Here is a 23,691-nt window from a genome sequence, read left to right as displayed (position 1 = left end):
ATAGCACCTAGAGGCTCATTAGCATATTATAAAAGTCTTTATTTTGAGGGAACAGCGGCAGGCAGGGAGATTCTGTTATGTACTGCTGACATTAGCACATCGCTAATGTCAGCCAGATACATAACGTTATTTCTCATGACAGAAACCCTTTAATCTGCTTATTGATACAATTACAGACCTAAGAACCATAGCCAAAGTTTGCCAGCATCTGCTTTTTGTCATGGGCTTTGTTTTACATACAAGTTAATGGGCATCTGTCAGCAAATTTGTGCCCATCACACTGGCGCTTGCAGCTGAAGGCATCTGTGTTCCCCTGTTCATATGTGCCCGCATTGCTGAGAAAAATAATATTTTAGGGAACTTTCACACTAGTGTTTTTCTTTTCCGACATAGGGTTCCGTCACAGGGGCTCTATACCGGAAAAGAACTGATCAGTTTTATCCCCATGCTTTCTGAATGGAGAGTAATCCGTTCAGTTTGCATCAGGATGTCTTCAGTTCAGTCATTTTGACTGATCAGGCAAAAGATAAAACCACAGCATGCTACGGTTTTCTCTCCGGCGAAAAAAACTGAAGACTTGCCTGAATGCCGGATCCGGCATTTTTCCCCATAGGAATGTATTAGTGCCGGATCCGTCCTTCCAGCCTGCGCATGCGCAGACCGGTAAAAATTTGAAAAAAGATGCAAGACGGATCTGTCTGTCTGCATGACAAGCGGAGAGACAGATCTGTTCTTGCAATGCATTTGTAAGATGGATCTGCATCTGGATGCGTTTCACAAATGCCTTCAGTCACATCAAGAATGGCGGAGCCGGCGGGCAGTTCTGACGACGGAACTGCCTGCCGGATCACACTGCCGCAAGTGTGAAAATAGCCTTACTATATAAAATGAGCTTCTGGAAGCAACAGAGGCGTCGCCTTTATACCTAGAGGCTCGGCTCTCTCTGCAACTGCCGAGAGCTGAGCCTCTAGGTATAAAGGCAACGCCCCCATTGCATTTTTCTCAGTAATACAGGCACATATGAACATAGGACCAACACAGATGCTTTCAGCCCCAAGTACACATGTAACAGATCAGCTGGTGTCATAGGTACATCTGCTGACGGAAATGCTGACTCTACTGTGTATATTTGGCAATGTTAAATATAATATTTAATGGATGCTGAAAATAACAGGGAAGTAATTAAAATGTTATTCCATGTCATAGATTGTAAGCTCTTGCGGGCAGGGCCCTCAGCCTCTTGTTTGAATTTATAGCCTGTTACTATGTAAAGTCCTATTCTGTCTATACATGTACCGAAATAATTAGAATATGTCAGTGCTATATAAATAATGACAAATAATAAAAAAATTTTTTTTTTTAAAGGGTTCTCTCACAAAGACAATAATTTAAAAAAATTAAAAACAAGGAAGCCTGGTCTAGAAATTACATTTTTCCTGCAGGAGCAAATTAACGGGGAATGTACTATTACATGGCAGCTAGGGCGAAGGTTTTGACCTGGTGAATATCGCTCTTACAGAGCACCTCTCTCTGTTCTGACATATGGTGGGGGACCCTATGTCCATATGCACTAATAAACCTCCAACAGTACAACAGAATTGTCAATTGTCATTAAATCGCTTGCCCCTGCTGATTCTGTCCCAGTCTACACAATTTATTAAATTATCATTTCATTTAATAGTTAAGTGATCAGCAAAATTGGCTAGTACTGACCTTCTGGCAGGTAAATTGACCCCGGCTGCTAACGTAGACGTGCAAGTAAGGAGACACAGGACTCCTAAAGAATACGCTTCTTCTACCATTTTCCTCTCATCGCTAGTCAGTCCACTGTGATGGTAAGCAATACCGAAAGGAATAGTCCTCTTCAAAACTGGGCACATGGTTCCATTTCCTGCATTCTTCAAGTCTTCAACTAGAGCCTTCTTTTCTTCTTCTCTGTGACTCAAGTAAGCCCTTCAACACATAAGCAAAGTTACTAAGAAATTATATAGAAGAATATTTCCAAAAGTTTGTAACAAACTGATCATTTAAAAGGGGTATTCCCATCTTAGACAATGGGGGCATATCGTTAGGATATGCCCCCATTGTCTGATAGGTGCGCAGCCGCCCTCCATTCATTTCTATGGAGCCGCCAAAAATAGCAGAGCGCTGGCTCAGCTATTTCTGTCTGCCCCATAAAAATGAATGGGAGCGGTAGCCGCGCAAGCTCGGTGCACTCCTATTCACTTCAATGGGAGAGGCAGAGAACTGCGCCTGGTGGTGAACGGACCCCGGGAAACCCAGCCACAACTCTCCCCGGGCTCTATTCTCCTTGTAGGTGCAGGTCCCAGAGGTGGGACTCCCACCTATCAGACAATGGGGGCATATCCTAGAGATATGCCTCCCATTGTCTAAGATGGGATAGTCCCTTTAAGAAGCTGTTCCAGAATTCACATGGGTATAACAGACCAAAAAGCGTATTTAGTGACATATCATAAAATGTTTGAAATCTTACTTATTGAGGTATTTGCAAATCATTTCTGCAACATTTTCACAGTTCTTTTTGGTAGGGCAGAAGACCAAACAGGAATAACTTGGAATGACCTCAGTCACCAAAGCAATGATGTGATCCGGATCTATTCTAAGCATGTTACTTGAATACTAATGACAAAAAGAAATGCACAAAATAAAAGAATTAGACCTTCAATGGCCACACATGTAATTTTGTATAAAAAAATAAATAAAATAAAAATAAGGGTGTGGTAAACCCCACGCTATATTGAAAATTAAAAAAATAGGATTTATAGCATGTGAGCATGCACAGCAGTCTTGACAATGTATTTCAGCTTTAAATGGTGACAGTAGAGGAACGGGGGGGGGGGGGGGGGGGGGCAACTGAAAAATATGCTTTTGATGGGGGTTAACCTGATGTAAAATGAAATACCCCCAACAGAACCCCTATCAACCCCATTGTAACTGTAAGGTCCCTTTACATGGAATGACACAGCAGCAGATTGTCGGGAAGTAAGCGTTTCTTCCCGACAATCGCCTGCTCCTCAGATGAGGAGACCGCTCCAGCAATCTCCTCCACAGTACGGGGAGCAGTGATGGCTAAAGCCATTGCTCCTCCCCATACTGCACTACTTACACAGCACGATCTGCTGCCGGCAAACTATTTTTGTGACTGCATAAAGGATCTGTTATCTGACTTTTCTCTTATGTACATGGTGGTTTTAAGGTGTTCAACTGGGCAACCTAACCAATTCTAAAAGTTTGACTTACCTTGTAGTTTAGAACCCGTGATAATGTGAAGTTGTTTTCTGCTTTATTGTCAACTTCATATATACTGTCTCTTAATTTTACATACTCCTTTAATTCAACCTAGAAAAAAAAAAAAAAAAAGGGAAACCCTGTGTATTACTAAACTTCTATATTCACAGTTGCCTTCCTAAGAGATAAGTTATTGGGAATTTAGACTGTAGACCACACTGGGAATGAGAAAAGCTGCGGAATATGTTGTCGCTATATAACTAATAAAATGAATACGAACGATGACTAATTTACATTTGACATGGTTATCAGTAGATAGCAGGCAAATACACCACTAAGAAACGGGAAGGTCCTTCAACCATTTCCCACCATAGCCAGTTTTCCCTCCCCTCCTCCCAAGAGCCATAATAGCAATTCCACTATTTTTCTGCCCTTTGTTTTTACAACATTAATATGTGAGAGAATAAAAAAGACACGAAGACCTCATTCTGCAGGTCAGTATGATTACACCAATACCACATTTTCATTTTTTTTTTTTAAATGTTTTACTTATTTGCTTTTATTGTCAAAATCGGCCAACTTTTTTTTCTTTTGTCGATGGAGCTGTGTGAAGGCTTCCATGGTGGGCAGAAGTTTTTATGGATACCATTTTAGGGTTAACATTTAGAAAGAAAAAATGGTGCACTACAATGGAATATGTAATTGACAATATATGGCTAAACCCTCACACTGACATTAAAATGAGACTTTCGCCAATATATTCTTATATCAAGAACATAGCGGAGCCCGCACACCACGTCAAGGTATCTCAAAGTGGCACGGGACCTAACGCTAACCTACCTGTGCTGTATGGGCAATTACAGGGGCATAAGGGCCGACACACAGCGAACAACTCACAGTTACCTCCAGTGTGAAATCACACATACGATGGGAGGAGGCTGTGAGTCCCACCTATCACCGGCTCATGTGACGAAAGCCACACAGGTGCACCTGAATGTTACCATTAAATCAAAATCAAGGCACATTCAAACCTGGAGTTGCCACACCTCCGGGCATGCATGTACAGACAAAATAACAAAACAATGTGGTCATAAAAAGGCAGAAAGATGCTTAAAACCCCATATGCTGTTGCGCATATATAATTGGGGGAGTAGATCCTCCACATGTGATCCGTTGCTAAAAGCAATCCCCAGCAAACATACATACAATGGAGGATGCCGGTGTAACGTTACATTACCCTACTTCGTGAGATTTCCCTATCTCCTAACTTCCTGTCGCACCGGAAATTACGTGTGGAGGCGCTCCTTAGTTTTGACGATCTGCGCATGCGCAAAAGGACAGTTTTAGGAAAATCTCACTGCGGAGTTCAGCAGCACACCGGGACACTGCGCAGAAGAGCCCAAGTAGGGAAATATTACAGCCCATTGCGCAAGCGCTGCTAACCCTTTGCTGGAGCTATTCTCATATAGCTCCAGCAAAGGGTTAGCAGCTCTTGCGAAATTGATATTTATACTACCCTTGGCGCTTGCGCACTTGGACGTAATTTTCCCTACCCCCACACTGCGCAGGCGCAGAGATCGGATGGATTTTCAGGAGTTATCCGCGCTTGCGCAATGGGCCGTAATATTTCCCTACTTGGGCTCTCCTGCGCATGCGCAGTGTCCCGGTGTAGAAAAGAATATAATGCAAAAACTTACGGGTCTGAAGTTATCTGTATAATAATCTGCCTTAAGGAATTGTTGTAGCTCATCAACATTGTTTAATGTTGCACTCATGCCAATGATCTGTGTGGTTTCTGTGAATTAGAGAAAGCCTATTATTAATATCAGCAATTTATCTAAAAGGTCTCATCCAGGAAGACTACCGTTAGGCTACAATCGTATGAGAGTAAAAAAAATAATAAAAATGGCCATGAAAAACGGACACACTTTTTTATAGCCATTTTTCAACCAGTTTTGAATTAATTTTCTGACCATCTGGTCGTTTTTAATGGCCGTTTTGTATCAGTGGCATTACGGAAGGGATGATTTTCATTGGCTTTCTATTATATATTTTTTTTAAATAAAATCCCAACGCCTGCAGTATACATAATGTAACCATAGTGCCCCCTTGAAGTAAGCAGTAATAATGTTCCCCCCAATGTTGGTCTCAGCTCTAATAATGTGTTTTTTTTTGTTTGTTTTTTTTAAGAAGAAAAAAATAAATAAAAAAAAAGACTCACCTCATCCACTTGCATGCGCAGCGGCAGTAGCTCCTTTCTTGATGCTGAAGGACCTGCGCTCAAGTGTGATGACATCACCATGCACTCCCAGCATGATCGGCGGCCCTTCAGCATCAAGAAAAAAAAGAGACTGCCTCTGCGCATGCAAGTGGATGAGGTGGGCAATTTATTTTAACCTCTAAAAGGCCATTGTGCACTAGTGTACCCATTTTTTAACAGCTGTTAGACGGGTGCACTCCTGTCTAACAACTGTTAAAAAGCGGTCTCACTGATTTCAATGGGGTCCATCTGGCTTTAAAAGTGGTCTAAAATATAGACACATTCTATTTTTTGACAGCCCCTAATTACTGGCCATGTGAATAGCCCCATTGACTTCAATTTGCTCTAAAAACAGCCTTGTGACAGCAGTTGCAAAAACGTCCTTCACACGTCCGTCTGTCACTTTCGTGTGAATGTAGCTTTAAGTGTAGCGTTGTCTAACATACTGTAGGATCTCTTCAGATGAAACATAACATCAGAACATAAGGAATTTATATAGCTGTATACTGTCGATATATTGACACGTGAGATTTGCCCCATGTAAACCCGCCATTACACTACAGACCCCGATTATAGATTTCTGTTACCGGAAAACTGCCAAAACTGTAATCAGCCAGACGACAATCTTTGATCAGGGGCATACGTATTTTACAAATCCATTTAGTTTTGGAATTCAGTGGTTGCAAAGAGATCATAATGTACAGGGTGGGCCTTTTATATGGATACACCTTAATAAAATGGGAATGGTTGGTGATATTAACTCCCTGTTTGTGGCACATTAGTATATGTGAGGGGGAAAACTTTTCAAGATGGGTGGTGACCATGGTGGCCATATTGAAGTCGGCCATTTTGAATCCAACTTTTGTTTTTTCAATAGGCAGAAGGTCATGTGACACATCAAACTTATTGGGAATTTCACAAGAAAAACAATGGTGTGCTTGGTTTTAACGTAACTTTATTCTTTCATGAGTTATTTACAAGTTTCTGACCAAATGTGTTCAATGTGCTGCCCATTGTGTTGGATTGTCAATGCAACCCTCTTCTCCCAGTCTTCACCCACTGATAGCAACACCGCAGGAGAAATGCTAGCACAGGCTTCCAGTATCCGTAGTTTCAGGTGCTGCACAGCATATGCTTTGATGATACGAGATGTGCAGTACCTGAAACTACGGATACTGGAAGCCTGTGCTAGCATTTCTCCTGCGGTGTTGCTATCAGTGGGTGAAGACTGGGAGAAGAGGGTTGCATTGACAATCCAACACAATGGGCAGCACATTGAACACATTTGGTCAGAAACTTGTAAATAACTCATGAAAGAATAAAGTTACGTTAAAACCAAGCACACCATTGTTTTTGTTGGCACAAAGAGAGTAGTCATCATAGAGTAGGGTCCCATCTAAATTAGATCAGCTTGCTATGGTGGATGTGCACAAATGATATCTGCCTAGTGGATATGGCATTAGTTCATATATTCAATGTTTGCAAAATGCATTTGCATTATGTTTGGATCTGTATGGTCAGACATGGCGACTCGCTTGTCTTTCAATATACACTGTACGCCATGTGCTGACTGTTTTGTTTTTGCAGTAATGTTCCGAAGTTGCCACAAATGACTAAACCAATAGAGCACTACAATGCATGCATAAGGGAATACCATACTTAACTCTCTAGGATTCATCATGCTTATTTTTTTTTATATTGTGTTGCAATAGCATTTCCGTTAATGCTGAAAAATATCTTGAACAATAATGGCTGTGCTCCACTGAAGCACTGAGTACCTACTCTATTTCCCATTGATACATTATCATAAATAATATTACTATAGATATATTATCTATTAAAGGGGTTGTCCGGGTTCAGAGCTGAACCTGGACATACCCTTATTTTCACCCAGGCAGCCCCCCTGAGGCTAAATCGCGCAGGGTACGGGCTCTTTTGATTTTAATAACACACTGCCAGGCGGTAACTTCCGCCCGGCAGTGTGTTCGGTGACGTCACCGACTCTGATGGGCGGGATTTAGCGCTTCCCTAGCAGTTTTACTGGCTAGCACAGAGCTAAACCCCGCCCATCAGTGCCACTGACATCACCGGGATTCCTGTCAGCCCCATGGAGAGCCCCGGTCCCCGGTACGTCACCGATCTTCAAAAAAATGCCTTTGCCCTGCCCAATTTAGCGCAGGGTAAAGGAGAGCATCGGTGCATGTCAGGGGGGCTGCCGGGGTGAAAATGGAGGGATGTCCGGGTTCAGCTCTGAACCCGGACAACCCCTTTAATATCTACTATTCTAGATAATATATTATAGATAATGTTGCATACTTTCAGTTATATATGGTATTTTATTACAGCTTCATTATCATTACAGACAGAAACTGACTTTAAAGTGCATTAGGCCTCCTGCACACGAACGTGTGCGCCCCAAGGCACGAACACAGTCGGTGGGGCAGCCGCAGAGTATCACGGACCCATTCACTTTAATGGGTCCGCGATCCGGCCGTTCCGCAAAAAGATAGGACGTGTTCTCTCTCTTTGCGGAACAGAAGTAAGGCACGAAACACCATGGAAGCACTCCGTAGTGCTTCCATAGGGTTCCATTCCGCACCTCCAGATTTGCAGACCCATTGAAGTGAATACGGAACGGTGCCCTTGTATTGCGGATCCACAAATGCGGTCCGCTATACGCTAACGGAACACCTTTGGTCGTGTGCAGGAGGTCTTAAACAGATTTTTTGGGGTTGGTGGTGCACTTTCCCCTGGACTGAAGTTCATAAATCTATCTCCCAGCATCTGTCCTAGTTTCATATATGGTTTAGTATGTACAGTATGTCAATTCATGCAGTCTCTAAAAACTTACCACTTGTGTACATTATCTTAGCAAGAGTCATTTCTAAAATTGCACCTCGATTCCCCTCACTGAGCATATGCAACTAATGGAAGAAAAAAAAAGGAAACGTTTAATACAGTATAAAGATGTCACAGGATTAGTTAGATTCAAAATGTATCAAGTCTTTTACAGTGTAGTCTCATCAGGGCTGCAACTGCGGCAATAGCATTTAGTAGAGGAAATGTGGCATTAGGCCTAATTCACGTATACATGTTTGCTTTGTGTCGCCAAAAGTCCCAGTTCAGGACGTCGCAGTGTTTTTTCACAGTAGTTTATCTAGTTTATCTGCCTTTAGCATCTTTTTTAAATCAATTTTACATTAAATGGATCAGTAAAAAAATAAAATAAAAAATTGGACCACACAGGTATGGCACCAGTGTACAGTCCATGGTTTTCAGTGACCCACTGAATAGACTGGAGTGTTTGGTCTAACATATGGAGGAAAGTAGTGAAAAAAAAATATAAAAAAAAATAAAGGAATATGCAAATTAAAGTCAATGGATTTGTGTGCCGTCCTTGAAGAACATGGACAGCACATGTACATGAATCACTGACATGTGAATATGTCCTTACTCAGTGACCACTGAAATCAACTTCTAATGCAGAGGTCCTCATGAGGTCTTTACACCCCAACAGGGCGTTGTTTGATGGCAATATCTCTTTATTTACTATGCTTGTATGAACAAGGTACCTGAAGAAAGGCGGACCTCTCATTCCTGGCTGTTTATTAAAGAGGACCTGTCACCATCCTGACATTCCCCATGTAATAACAATTCTGGAACATCTATTCTTATGGCTCTATGTTCTGCCATTCCTGTATTATCTCTACTAGAAGTTATAAATGAATTGCTAGCAGTCTGCAGTAAGGGTACAGAGGGGAGGTAACCAGTTAGGGGGGGGGGGGGGGGTGTACCTGCACAGTCTGACTATGGCAGCACTGATTGGATAGAGTGAGACAGTGCAGGTACACACCTCCAACTTGTTACCTCCCCTCTGTACCCTTACTGCAGACTGCTAGCAATTCATTCATAACTTCTAGTAGAGATAATACAGGAATGGTACAACATAGGGACATAAGAATAGATGCTCCAGAATTGTTATTACACAGGGAATGCATGAAGCTATTAAAACAGGCATGTCAGGGGTGGTGAAAGGTCTTCTTTAAATTATATTAGTGCTGGTAGATCTCTGTATGACTTGGGCTACATGCACACGTACGTTGTTTGTTTCTGTGTCCGTTCCGTTTTTTGGCAGATAGGATGCGGACCCATTCATTTCAATGGGTCTGCAAAAAATGCAGACAGCACACCGTGTGCTGTCCGCATCAGTATGTCCGTTCTAGAGCCCCGCCAAAAAAAAACAAAAAAAAAAAAAAAAACATGTCCTATTCTTGTCCGTTTTAGGCATTGTTACAAAGGATCTGCCAAAAAAAAAAAAAAAAAAAGAAGATGGCAAACGAAGGTCATCCGTTTTTTTGTGGATCCGCAATTTGCAGACCGCAAAACACATACGGTTGTGTGCATATAGCCTTAGGGCTCATGCCCATATTTTCTTTCTGTTTCTATTCTGGGTTTTTTTGCGGACTGTATGCGGAACCATTCCCTTCAATAGGTCCGATAAAATAATGGAAGGTACTCCGTGTACATTCCGTTTCGGTATTTCCGTTCAGCAAAAAAGTAGTACATGTCCTATTACTGTCCACAATAAAAACAGAACACATCCGTATGTCATCCGTATTTTGCGGATCCATACTGTAGAAATGCTATGCTCATATTGCTCAAGTGTTTGGTGATTAATAAGTTACTTTTTCCATTTCCGATCCGCAAGAAACGGATTGCATACGGAAACCATACGGATATGTTTTGTGGAATAATGTAACGGAAGAGGACTTAGAGGAAAAAAAAAAAACCTTCAGATACGGAACAACGGATCAGTAAAAAACAGACTGCAAAACAACAACGGTCGCATGCATGAACCCTTACAGCGAGCGCTGGAGAAGTAATTTACAAAGGAGCTTAGTACCCAGGAGCGGTTAAGATGGAAAGATAATCTGTAAGGATAACAGACTCTTTAGCTAAAGCAGGTCATACAAATGAGATAAATGTACCCACCAAATACGGTGGGACCAAGGGACCATGTAAAATGTACGTAGATGTCCCAGCCCTGCCCTGACGGCGTGCCTGATTCTTTGTTCTCATGGGAAAGAAGCTGTCACCAGAGGTGCCTGGCAGCAGCTTACTCCTCGTTCCCAAATGTAAAGACATGCTGAGTGCCCATGTGTATGGGGTGGTGAGGGGGAGATAGTCGACGGCCAAACAATCTATCCGGTGTGTATGGCCAGCTTTAGAGAACCTGTATGATGATCTAATTTAAAAGGGAACCTGTTAGTCTCGTGTGCTGCTCACTGAGGGCAGGATAGTGTAGTGACATACCCGCTGGTTTCAGTGGTCGTCAATCCTGTGATGGGATTCAGTAGAGTACTGACCTGCTAAAGTCAGTGCTGCAAGAGACATGAGAAATCAGCAGGTCTTTCACTAAATTTATGCTACCCACCCCCTCTCTGCCAAATTAAAAGGTTTCTGCGCCTTTTTCTTACTGATGATCTATCATTTGGTGACGAGGCCTTCTCGCTGCTTCCTGCAGGACAGTGACGTCATGACTATGTCACGTGGCCTGGATGCAGCTCAGCCCCATTCACTTCAATAGTCATGACGTCACTGGCCTGGGGGAAGCAGCTACTGCGAGCGCCGGTGCCTTCTCAATACGCTGATCGACAGATATCCCGGGTGTGGAACCCCCACCCCACCTATCCAAAGGATAGATCATCAGTAAGAAAAAGGTAGAGAACCCCTTTATATAAAAAAATAAAAAATCTTGGAAAACCTCTTTGGCTGCACCATTCTCTTTCCAATATGGTGCTGGGGTGATATGTGGCCCCAGATGCCACAAGTGGTTGGGAAGTAGACATTAGTGGCCCTCTGCAGAGTGAAAGCACAGAGGAGTGAGGACATGCACATTGGCAAGAGTGGCTCACCTACACACATACATAAAGATAACTTACCTCATCAACAACTACAAGGCCCAGATCACTAATTCGCTCCGTTTCAATCAAGGAGTTAACAAGACTGTGACCTTTTTCAATGGTTGCAATGTACAGAGCTTTTTTCGTTCTTCTTTTTATTGGAGGAAATCTTCCTTTACTGCCAGCGTACTCCTCTATCAAAAACTCTAGCTCCACTCCAAAACTGGACAAGCCACGAACCTTGGAAAGCAAATGAAATATCACTGATGTTTTTGAAGGTCTCTACAGTGTGATATATGCCAGTTAAGCTTAATGTAATCACTGAAAAAAGAAAACAGATCTAAGCTCGGCATTAAATGGGTATTCCTCAAGAGGACAGTTGTCACATATATCCACAGAATATGCCATAAACATCTGAACCCACCACTGGTACCCTGATGGCCTTCCTGGTGAAGTAGCCACCAGCTGCCACATCCTGCCAGGGGCTTAGTAGAGCGGTTGCCTTGCATATTTGGTCCGCTGCCAATCAACTTTTCAGGACAGGCCACCACAGCTCAGACTTAGTATAGGTTGGACAACTCCTTTAAAGCAAAAAATCCAGCCAAAAACAAACTTCAGCTTATGCCTTGAGTCTTGGCACAATACATTTCTATCAAAGTTTTATTTGCTTCGTCTCCTGGGAGAGGAGGGTAGGGAGCCATGATTCAAACTTTGGGTAGTTGTAGGGGGACATTATTTTTAGCTATTCCCAGAATTTCAGAAAAGATACAGAATAAACTATTACAGCTAATAAATGTATGGGATGATATTACTACATTGTAGCAGTCAGCTAAAGAATACTACCGTGATGTCAGGTCTTGCCCTGCATACTTTTCCTTGGCTGATGAAATGGTAATACAGAAAGATTAACAAAATTGTAACTTGTAGGATTTATGGAGGAGCTGAAAAGTCTAAATTTGCCACTAACCAAAACCCACCTTCTCCTGCACAATGGCCACATATGGTAAGATCATCAGTACATCTTTTTTCCTGCACAGAAGTTCCTGAAGTATTACAATTTCTGCAACAAGAGTTTTGCCACCACTTGTTGGTAGGGAATAAATCAAGTTCTTCCTCTGCCGTAAGGATTCCAAAGTTAGGCACGTATGCTGCCAGTCTGGAAGATATAAATGGGAGATTTTATACTGCAGTTTAAACAAACCCAATTATCGCATGGCACAGAACCATGGCAATGAAATCCAAGGTCAGCCACAGGTACCTGCACAGATTCCACACTGGATTTTACCACACAACTAGAAGGTTGTGGGAACATACCCTAACCCTTCTTTGCAACAAGCCCGTTTCATATAAGATGTCGAGTTATGATAGACGAGGCGGCAAATCATAATGGGGTGGTTATTATGGTGGACTTCAACTACCCAGATATAGACTGGGAAACTGAAAGCTGTACATCTCCTAAAGGAAACAGGTTCTTGGCAATAACCAAAGACAATTACCCTTCCCAACTGGTTCACAACCAGACCAGAGGGACGGCCATACTGGACTTAGTATTAACCAATAGACCTGACAGAACAACAGATGTGCAGGTTGGGGGACACCTGGGGAATAGTGACCATAAAGTAATAACCTTCCAATTATCCTTTTAAACGTACATTTCTATAGGGAGGTACAAAAATACCAAACTTCAAAAAAGCTAATTTTAGCCAACTAAGAGAGGCCATAGGCCTAACTAACTGGGACAAAGTCCTCAAAAATAAAAATACTGCCACAAAATAGGATATTTTTAAAACCATCCTAAAATCTAATTGTGAGAGGTACCGTACATACCTTATAGGAATAAAGGGTTAAGGAACAAGAAGAAACCAATGTGGATAAATAGAACTGTAAAGAAGGCAATAAATGACAAAAAGAAAGCATTTAAAATCACTAAAACAGGAGGGTAGCAAGGAAGCACTGAAAAACTATAAGGAAAAAAATTGAATATGTAAAAAAACAAAAAACAATAAAAAGCCGCCAAACTAGAGACCGAGAGATTAATTGCCAAAGAGAGCAAAACTAACCCTAAAATGTTCTTCAATTATATAAATGGTAAAAAGTATAAAATCTGGAGGTGTCGGCCCTTTACAGAGTAATGAGAGGGGGGGGGGGGGATTGCAGAGAGCAATGAGGAGAAAGCAAAGCTATTAAATATTTTTTCTCCACTGTATTCACTGATGAAAATAAACTGTCAGATTATGTAAAAGTAAATTCCCCATTAAAAGTGCCCTGTCTGACCCAGGAAGAAGTACAACAGCGACTTAAAAAGATTAAAATAGACAAATGGCCAGGACCAGATGGCCTACACCCCCGTATACTAAGAGAATTAAGTAATGTCATAGCCAGACCCTTATATCTGATATTTACAGACTCTATACTGACAGGGAGTGTTCCGCAGGATTAGCGCATAGCAAATGTGGTGCCAATATTCAAAAAGGGCGCAAAAACAGACCTCAGAAGCTATAGGCCGGTAAGTTTATGGGTAAACTGTTTGAAGGTTTTCTAAGAGATGCTATCTTGGAGGATCTCAATGAAAACAAGCAAAAAACCTTATATCAGCATGGCTTCATGAGAGATCGGTCATTTCAAACTAATTTAATCCGTTTCTATGAGGAGGTAAGTTCTAGACTTGACAGTGGTAAATCAATGGATGTCTTATATCTGGACTTCTCCAAAGCATTTGACACTGTACTGCATGAAAGGTTAGTATATAAAATGAGAATGCTCAGACTGGGAGAAAATGTCTGTATGTGGGTAAGTAACTGGCTGAGTTATAGAAAACAGAGGGTGGTTATTAACGGTACACACTCAGATTGGGTCACTGTCACTAGTGGGGTACCTCAGGGGTCAGTATTGGGCCCTATTCTCTTCAATATATTAATGATCTTGTAGAAGGCTTGCACAGTAAAATATAAATTTTTGAAGATGACACTAAACTGTGTAAAGTAATTAACACTGAAGGGGACAGTATACTGCTACAGAAGGATCTGGATAGACTGGAGGCTTGGGCAGATAAGTGGCAGATGAGGTTTAACTCAGAGAAATTTAAGGTTATGCACATGGGAAGGATTAATGCAAATCACCCGTAAATACTAAGTGGTAAAACACTCGGTAACACTGACATGGAAAAGGACCTTGGAATTTTAATAAACAGCAAACTAAGCTGTAAAAACCAGTGTCAGGCAGCTGCTGCCAAGGCCAATAAGATAATGGGTTGCATCAAAACGGGCATAGATGCCCGTGATAAGAACATAGTCCTACCACTTTACAAATCATTAGTCAGACCACACATGGAGTACTGTGTACAGTTCTGGGCTCCTGTGAACAAGGCAGACATAGCAGAGCTGGAGAGGGTCTAGAGGAGGACAACTAAAGTAATAACTGGAATGGGGCAACTACAGTACCCTGAAAAATTATCAACATTAGGATTATTCACTTTAGAAAAAAAGACGACTGAGGGGAGATTTAATTACTATGTATAAATATATCAGGGGTCAGTACAGAGATCTCTCCAATCATCTATTTATCCCCAGGACTGTGACAGTGACGAGGGGACATCCTCTGCGTCTGGAGGAAAGAAGGTTTGTACACAAACATAGAAGAGGATTCTTTACGGTAAGAGCAGTGAGACTATGGAACTCTCTGCCTGAGGAGGTGGTGATGGTGAGTACAATAAAGGAATACAAGAGGGGCCTGGATGTATTTCTGGAGTGTAATAATATTACAGGCTATAGCTACTAGAGAGGGGTCGTTTATCCAGGGAGTTATTCTGATTGCCTGATTGGAGTCAGGAAGGATTTTTTTCCCCCTTAAGCGGGGAAAATTGGCTTCTACCTCACAGTTTTTTTTTTTTTTTTTGCTTTCCTCTGGATCAGCTTGCAGGATAACAGGCCGAACTGGATGGACAAATGTCTTTTTTCAGCCTTATATACTATGTTACTATGGCTTCCCAGTTTAGGAAACATTTCTCAGGGGTTTTTCCCATGATAATAAAGTTGGGAATCCCAAATTCATACAACTCATGTGGCTTTAAATGACATCACAAAATGGAAGGTTCCAATTACCATAAAGTTTCTTGATGCCTCTATACTGTTCAATAAGATCAGCGACTTTGCTAGGTAAACCATAAAATGGACCCAAGTCAATTTCAGAAGAGGTTTCCATAGTCTTTTGTGCAACATTAAGTTCCTCCATAATAACAGTTTCTTTAATTTGCATAGTCCTCGAGATTTGCGCTGTATGTACTTTAGCATTCCCAGCCAATGTGCTCTTGAGACTGTCCCGCAGACTTTTCCTTTTCCCATCTTTTCGATTTGTATGAGAGGCAATGGATGTGTATGAAACACCTACTTGATCAATGCTGCTCACATTAAGCTTTTGTTCAGCATTTGCAGCACTAGAATTTTGTTTAACATCTTCATAGAAAAGCTGTGAACAAGGAAGATCATCAAAGAAGTCCTCAGTTAGAGGTTTCGAGTCATGATCTCCTCCTGTAAGTACTACATTTAGCTTTGATTGGTTTGGTAACTCTTCTTCTGGAGCAGTGGACTTAGAGGGCTTGACCGGAGTCACAAACCGATCAGAGTGTTCTGGTTTCAGAGTAAGAACAGGTAAAGTGCCTGCAGTCTCCCGTGTACACTTCTCCTCTAAATAATTTATCTGGGCTAGTAAGGATGGGTCCTCGGCAAAGCTGTCATATTCTCCAAACATGTCGTCATCGCTGCCATAGTCCTGAACAGAAGAAAGACAGTGAACAATCTACTTTTTTTAAATTCTATAAAATAAAAGTCAAGAATGAATTAAACTTCACAAGTGTACAGTTTCTTCAAACATTAATCCACACATAAAACATTTCACAGTCTTGGTTCCTTATCCAGCGTTCTTCAGAAATGTAATGTTTTCAGCCTGCAAATATCCCAGATGCAAAGTCTGATAGAATAGAAATAGAGCAATACAGTTGTGACAACAGACAAAAATCACTGAGCACTTGTCATAATTAAAGGGGTTGGCCCATCACACACATTGGATATCACAGGTCAGATAGGTGCAGGTCCCACCACTAGGATCTGCACCTATCTCTAAAGCAGGTCCTCCAAAGTGAACAAGGATGCACCGCGCAAGCATGGGCACTCTCCATTCACTCCTATGGGAGCGCTGAAAATAGCTGAGTGTCGGCTCAGTTGTTTCCAGAACTCCCATGAAGGAGAATGGAGAGGTGGCCGCGCTTGCAAGGTGCACTCTACATTCACTTTTATGGAAGTTCCAAAAAAAGCCTAGTGAGGTCGCTTGGCTCTTTTCGGAACTCCCACAGAAGTTACCTCTATGCCACACCTCGTATATCATAGCAAGAGTTAGGCTACTTCCACACTTGCGGCAGCCTTCTCCGGCAGGCTGTTCTGGTGGGGGAGCAGCCTGCCGGATACGTGCTGCCAGAAGTCCACTCCGGCCCCATTCACTATAATGAGTGCGGGCTGGAGGCCGGAATAAAACTACGACATGTCCATCTGGCCTGCCTTGATTATAGTGAATGGGGCCAGAGCGGACTTCCGGAGGCACGGTGCACTAGCGGCAGCACGGATTCGGCAGAACAGGAAGGCGGAGAAGGCTGCCGCTAGTGTGGAGCATCCAACAGTATCACCTGTAGGACTAGTATTCTAGCAGTTCCTGAGCCATCCTCTTGGCCTTACCTCCCTATGTGTTGCTGATTAGAGGCTAAATAATACAACCATGCACCGTGAGTAGCCAACCCTCCAGATTCCTTATCCCTCTGCAAATATTCAACCTTAATTCTAGCAAGCTGCTTTTTTTCAGAGTAGGTTATGAAACACTGGAAGCCACACTGGGGCATTGTGGAATCTAAAAAGCAACCAGGGTAAAGAATTCTTTTTACCAGGTTATCTCTACCTATAACCAACACCGGAAACTTACACCGTGGCACAGAGATGTATAGTGTCTACATAGGTACTTATAGCTACTTAGGATACCCTGAGTTCAGACTATTAGCAGATGCATGAGATGGTATGTTCATGTGTCTGTCTTCCATTAATTGTAACCTGACAACCCCCCAACTGGTATCACATATAACCCCCCCCCCCCCAATTGGGCCACATTTGCATGATGATTAGGTTATTACCGGTGTATCTACAAAGCTTCATGGAAATCAGCAGTCTGTCAGAAGTTTTAACCATGCTAAACTGCTGTCATGTCTAGATAGGTGCTGGGGAGAGGAGGACAAACAACTTTTGTGGAGCTTTTTTCATCAGTAGTGGTGAGAATATGAAGTTTTATTCTGCTCTTGCAAGGTGGCAGAGCCTCCTTGTGAAATGCTGTCTGCGTTGAGCTGCTTCATAGTCATTCCCCTCTGTTCTGAGCGGAAACAGTAGAGGTCTTCTGGTTGTATGCTACAGTGGTCACTCAGGACAGAGAGGAGGGGCTGTGAAGCAGCACAATGCAGAGAGTATTTCACAGTGAAGCTCCCCCTCCTATGCACTTACAGGAGCAGAATAAAACGTCTTACTCACACTACTCCTAATTTAAATTTAAAAAAAGAAAAAAAAAAAAGAAAGAAAGAGCTTCACAAAGGGTATGCTTGTCCTACTCTCCCCAGCTCCTACCTAATGCTGACAGCAGTTTGTCATGGTCAAAACTGCTGACATACTCCCTTTAAACAAGATCCAGAACATCAGAAGAGCCTGGGCAAAACTAACATTTGCTTTGTATGCGACAACAAATGTTATGTGATAAATGTGTCACGGCGCGGTGTGGGTGGTAAACTCCACATCGAACATAGGAGGGAAGGGAAAAGGTACTAGGCCTGGGAAAGGTGAAAGGTCACCACCTAGTGAATCCCTAAACTGAGCACTGACTACTATCGGTATGAACAGACCTCGATGGTAGGAATGTTCATACGCAGGAACCACTTAAGCTACACCTGAGACAAGAGGTGTGGTCATAACCAGCAAGAACACGAAAACAAGTTAAACCAAAGAGGCTGTCAAATCACATCACGTGCAGACAGTCTCATAGATCTTCTGACCCCTGTCACGGGAGAGACCGTGCCAAAGTGTTACACGGTGTGTAATTTTTTATATCTATTCTTATAATGTTTTCAAATATATTACTATTTTCCTCACTGCTGTCTTGCAGCTGAGCCATAATTCCCTATTCTTCACTGGATAGTTCTTGCAGATAATTGTCTGTCTGAAAATTCTGTAGCTTCTTTTAGGATTTGCATCCTACCTGTTGGTCAGAACACAATGTATTCATCGCTTTAGGACAATCAGCCAAGTTATGAGATTCAGATGTTATCTTCATTTCCTCTCTTCCACTTGGCTTCTTCCCAACTGGTGTGTAACAACTATATGCCGAAGGAAGACTTCTTTTCCTTACTGGTGGCCGCCTCTGAACCTTCAGTCCACCACCTTCCATCTTCATAATGTAAATAAGCCCATACTAAGACTTGGATATTATGTATTAGGAAATATTCACCAATTTCCCCAGATAAAGACATGAGATCCAATCTTCAAGCTCTTTGCAATTATGTGAATGTCATGTGTTCATTCCGATTTTCTAAATTCTCCAAGTTTGAAATCTGAAGGAACTTTAAGTGATATTTACAGGAAACATACATTTGAGATTACAGTTTCTTCTTCACTGGGGGATTAGAACATTGTATTCAGTTGTTCCTCCGCTTGTAATGAAGAAGTCTAAAAAAAGCAAAAAGAAAGAAAGTTACTAGGGTCCATTCACACGTCTGTAACGTGTTTTGCGGATCCACAAAACACGGACACGGCAACGGTGCGTTCCGCATTTTGCGGACCGCACATCGCCGGCACTAATAGAATAGAAATTGTGGACGAATAGGAAATGTTCTATTTTTTTCGGGAACGGAAATGCAGACCCGGAAGTGAGGGTCCGCATTTCCGGAGCGGGTCCGCAATTCCGTTCCGCAAAATGCGGAACGAAATTGCGGACGTGTGAATGGGGCCTTAACCAACCAGAAACTGAATGTAGGGATGTACAAAGCCCATGGTGCCTAGTACTGGCACCTAACTTTTTGGGTTTTCTTCCTTTGCGTCTATTTTGTATTGTCCAATAGCGCTGTCTACCTAGTTTCTAAAACCTGTAGTAAGTTATGGCACATAACATCACTTTATGATTGTGGAGATCCAATCTCTGGGATCCCCCAGCTGTGTGCAGGAAAAATTTAAAAGGGGGACACAAAACTGTGGCCCCTTTAGGCCGCCTGCACATGAGTGCGGGTGAATGCACATAAGATCTACATGAATTTCTGTGCGTTTATGCACCATATAGGCACTAAAATACACAATTTATAACAGAGGTTTTTGGTGTGGATTTGATGCACTAAAACCACTATAAATCAATGGGCGCCAGATCCGTTTTTTTTCGTGTCCAAAAAACCCCCCAGATCTAGCACCATTGACTTACATGGTTTTTGTTGCCAGATCTGGCTTGTTCAGTTTCCCATGCCGAACACAAAAACGCTTCTTGCACTGATTTTGTGCCCAGCACGGGAACGCAAAAAACAGAGCGGAAGGCATTCTGGTGCACTCCATTCCGGTTTTGTCCCAATTGACAATGAATGGGGACAAAACCAAAGCGCTGTGCTGCCGTTTTGAGAGCTTGTGCCTGATCTAAAAACCGAGCAGCACAACTCAGGTGAGAAAGTAGCCTAAGGGCTTGTTCATACGAACGTGCTCGTTCCATGCATTGGGCACCGCAATTTGAGGTCCCCAATGCACGGAGAACGTTCGTGCAGGCTCCGGGACGGATCCAGACCCATTCAACTTGAATGGGTCCGCATACTTCCGTTCCGCAAAAAGATAGAACAAGTTCTATCTTTTTGCAGAATGGAAGTACAGAACGGAACCCCATGGACGCACTCCATAGTGCTTCCGTTACGCATCTCTGGATTTGCGGACCCATTGAAGTGAATGGGTCCGCATCCGTAATGCGGAATGTACACGGAACGGTGTCCGTGTATTACGGATCCGCATATGCGGTCCACAATACAGTAACGGAACACATAAGTTCGTGTGGACACGCCCTAAGGCTATCAGAATAGCTTCCATGAATGAAGAATTTCCTAACAGCTGCTCTGGTTTAAGTTCCTCTATTGGATAGGAATATATATATATATATATATATATATATATATATATATATATATATATATATATATATTTAGACAGCATAGCATTTACATTTATTTGGCTATCAAAAATTGTGCAAGAGACGATGCAGTAATCTGTCCAAATGCAGTTAATTAAAGGGGTTTTCCCATCTCAGACAATGGGGGCATATCGCTAGGATATGCCCCAAATTGTCTGATAGGTGCGGGTCCCACCACTGGGACTCGCACCTATATCGAGAACGGAGCCCCGAAAGTGAAGGAGGGCGCACTGTGCATGCACAGCCGCCCTCCATTCATTTCTATGGGGCCGCCAAAAATAGCCCCATAGAAATGGGGAGAAGGCTATTTCCGTCGGCCTCATAGAAATGAATGGGAGCATGGGCCGCGCATGCGCATTACGCTCCCATTCACTTCTATGGGAGAGGCGGGGATTAGGGCTTGGTGGTGGACGGACCCCGGGAAATCTGGGGTCCTCCAGCCACAGAGCTCCCCGCTCCGTCCTTTATATAGGTGCGGGTCCCAGAGGTAAGACCCGCACATATCAGGCAATGGGGGCATATGCTAGCGATATGCCCCATTGTCTATGATGGGCATACCCCTTTAAAGGAGAGTTAATGTTAAAAACACACATCCCCTATGGGCCATCTCCAGCAGTCCCATAGAGCTGAATGGAGTGGCTGTGTACATCCGTGACCACTGATCCTTGGTGCTGGAATGGAACTACCCGCAAGAGGTTAGTGGCTTTTTTTTCTTTATTTTAAAGCAGCACTGAGCATTCAACAAACTTTTCATTGAACAATAGTACCACACTACCTCTGGTCATTAACTCACTTGTACATGTATCACTTTAGCAGTTTTCCTCTATGCTTGCTGAATATCTGGTGTGCAGATCTCTCAGACATGGTAGGAGGAGACTAGCTGCCATTAACTGCACACCCAGAAAGTAGAGAAAAATCTCATTCCTGTCTCACAGTCACTCGGAAGCAATCCCAGGATAATGGAGGACATTTACTAATAAGTACTGACCTGAACTTTTGTGAATGGAGCACTTGTGCTGACCTATAAACTTCCTAGCTGTAGCTGTGTAGCATCTCTTTGTGCTCGTCTCCTCAGCTCCTGCTCACCACACCCCACTCCATAGACTTGCATTGGCATGAGGCTTCCTGCTGAGCTGATCTGTCCTGCATGGGAAAAAAAGGCATTTATTAAAGTGAAAAGCAATTAACAGAAAAAAAAACAACTGACATTTCTCACTAATAAAACATATTACAAAGTTTCCTGTGGTCATTCTACTACTGATTAATGCAAAGTTGTGTGAAAAGTTAGTGACCATTTAAACATATTCCAGATGTTAATTTTGTTAATAGATGTAACAGGGAGACCACTTTTATTCAATTAGCAGCTGTTAAATATTATATTTATTTTTTTTGCGTATAGAAAACGGAGAGTGGAGTTCTACTTTACCACCAAACTCAAGTAATTTTAACCAGCCAATAATGAGGGAACCATGTAGAGCGTTTATTTTTTTTAAATTATATTCTAGAAAAATACCAGATACCAGGAAGATAAAATAGCACCGTATAGTGCGCATATATATGCATACACAGCTACTAGATGCTCACAGCTTGCAGATGAACAGTCCTATTCACACACTCACTGTGTGTACACCAGCACATAAACACCCACTACATTCTTCCCTACAGACACAGATTTACTAAACCTACAGATAACCTTAGACCGGCACAGAATTATCACAGGGGCTCAGGCTGGATGATGAATCTGCTGCAGGGATAGACACTGGGCCACTGTATATATATACTCAGTACACACATATACAGACTGGCATAACTATGGGGTACAGAGTGAATTGTGACCCTGGATTTCCCATCAGTTCCACCTGCTCTGCATTTTGTTGGCACATGCACAGCGGGTCCTCTGGGCATCACTACGATGTTGGGAGAAAGAAGAATTGGCAGACATCCCAACCTCCAAAAACCCATTTCAGGGAGGTGCACTTCTCATTTCCGGGAGGTTTTAATATTTTTTTTTCCACAAACTTTTTATTACATTTTCCAAACATATGCAGTATCTGCACACTTTGCTCTATGGTGTGGAGGACTGGGCTCATTACCCTGCCCCAAATTATCATATTTATGTATATGATTAAAGGGATTCTGTCACCACCTATAAGCCCTGTGAGCTAAACATATGCTCATGTCCAGGGTAGTATTCTGATTTCTAAGTGGCCTTATAAAAGCTCTTTGTGGCTTTATTCTGTGGAAAAACTGGTTTTACTAACCTGTCAATCATTGAATTAAGGTGCCCAAGCAGGGGAGGTCTGTGGATGCATAGTGCCCGGCTGCACGCATCGCCGTTCGTGCCCAGCGCCGCCTCTCCCTCGCGTGCGCACAGACTGCTGGCATCGGCTTCTTCTTGCACTGTGCGCATGCGCTGAGAAGGGGACACTGCTACAGGTTGCCAGAAAGGTTTACTGCGAGTAAACCTTTCCGGGATATATTATTTCACATGCGGGCGTCAGGGAGCCGCTATCTAATAGCGGGAGACTCCCTGAACGTCCGGGAGACTTGAGATCCCCGAATTGGGCAAGCCTAATGTAAATATTGATCCTTTATTTCTCGCGGGATATATACGCCAGCGCTATAGCTATCTGGCAGTGGCTTATTCCCCTCTCCTCACTGAAGATACATGCATGCTTGGCCGAGTCAGGAAGAACGCCTGCCTGCCAAATGAGCAGTTGAGGGTGTATGGGCACATGCATGCTTATGGAAATGTCACAACTGTAGATATGCGATCCTAGGGGAAGGAGTGTCACAGAGAAGAATAAATCCTCCAGCCTGAATGGCTGATAACAGAGAACAGTAGACTGTATTCATCTGCATGACCTTACCGTACGCTTACCAGTAGAGGCACAGAAGGAGATATAACGTATCCTCGTCTTTAGAGTTTATTTGAATCCTTCTTTTACACAACCGCGCATGCTCAAGCAACTTGTAGCCGGCGCGTGCTGATGACGTCAGACGTTACAGGGCGGCCATCTTTCATCCGGGAACATCATCTCACTACAGACA

The 23,691-nt window shown here is 42.7% G+C and overlaps 1 protein-coding gene across 4 annotated transcripts in view; it reads right to left on the bottom strand.

The window, feature by feature from the left end:
• The window catches only part of HELQ (helicase, POLQ like), a 40,253-nt gene extending 16,625 nt beyond the window's left edge, over positions 1-23,628 (bottom strand). For 2 of the 4 annotated variants that reach the window (XM_044304293.1, XM_044304307.1), the window contains exons 1-11: positions 23,522-23,628; positions 21,629-21,783; positions 18,688-19,154; positions 15,513-16,179; positions 12,390-12,568; positions 11,452-11,652; positions 8,361-8,433; positions 4,947-5,044; positions 3,262-3,360; positions 2,495-2,640; positions 1,714-1,953 (exon numbers count right to left, since the gene is read on the bottom strand). In XM_044304293.1, the coding sequence (XP_044160228.1) occupies positions 1,714-1,953; positions 2,495-2,640; positions 3,262-3,360; positions 4,947-5,044; positions 8,361-8,433; positions 11,452-11,652; positions 12,390-12,568; positions 15,513-16,179; positions 18,688-18,882 (1,898 nt within the window). In that variant the 5' untranslated portion in view covers positions 18,883-19,154; positions 21,629-21,783; positions 23,522-23,628. Of the gene's footprint in view, positions 1-1,713; positions 1,954-2,494; positions 2,641-3,261; positions 3,361-4,946; positions 5,045-8,360; positions 8,434-11,451; positions 11,653-12,379; positions 12,569-15,512; positions 16,180-18,687; positions 19,155-21,628; positions 21,784-23,510 lie in introns of those variants that run through there. The other 2 variants (XM_044304298.1, XM_044304315.1) reach the window with 2 other exon arrangements.
• Between the last annotated feature and the right edge of the window lie 63 nt (positions 23,629-23,691).

The sequence above is a fragment of the Bufo gargarizans genome, chromosome 1 (assembly GCF_014858855.1).
Source record: "Bufo gargarizans isolate SCDJY-AF-19 chromosome 1, ASM1485885v1, whole genome shotgun sequence".
Taxonomy (NCBI): domain Eukaryota; kingdom Metazoa; phylum Chordata; class Amphibia; order Anura; family Bufonidae; genus Bufo; species Bufo gargarizans.
This window is presented reverse-complemented; position numbering and strand designations above follow the sequence as displayed.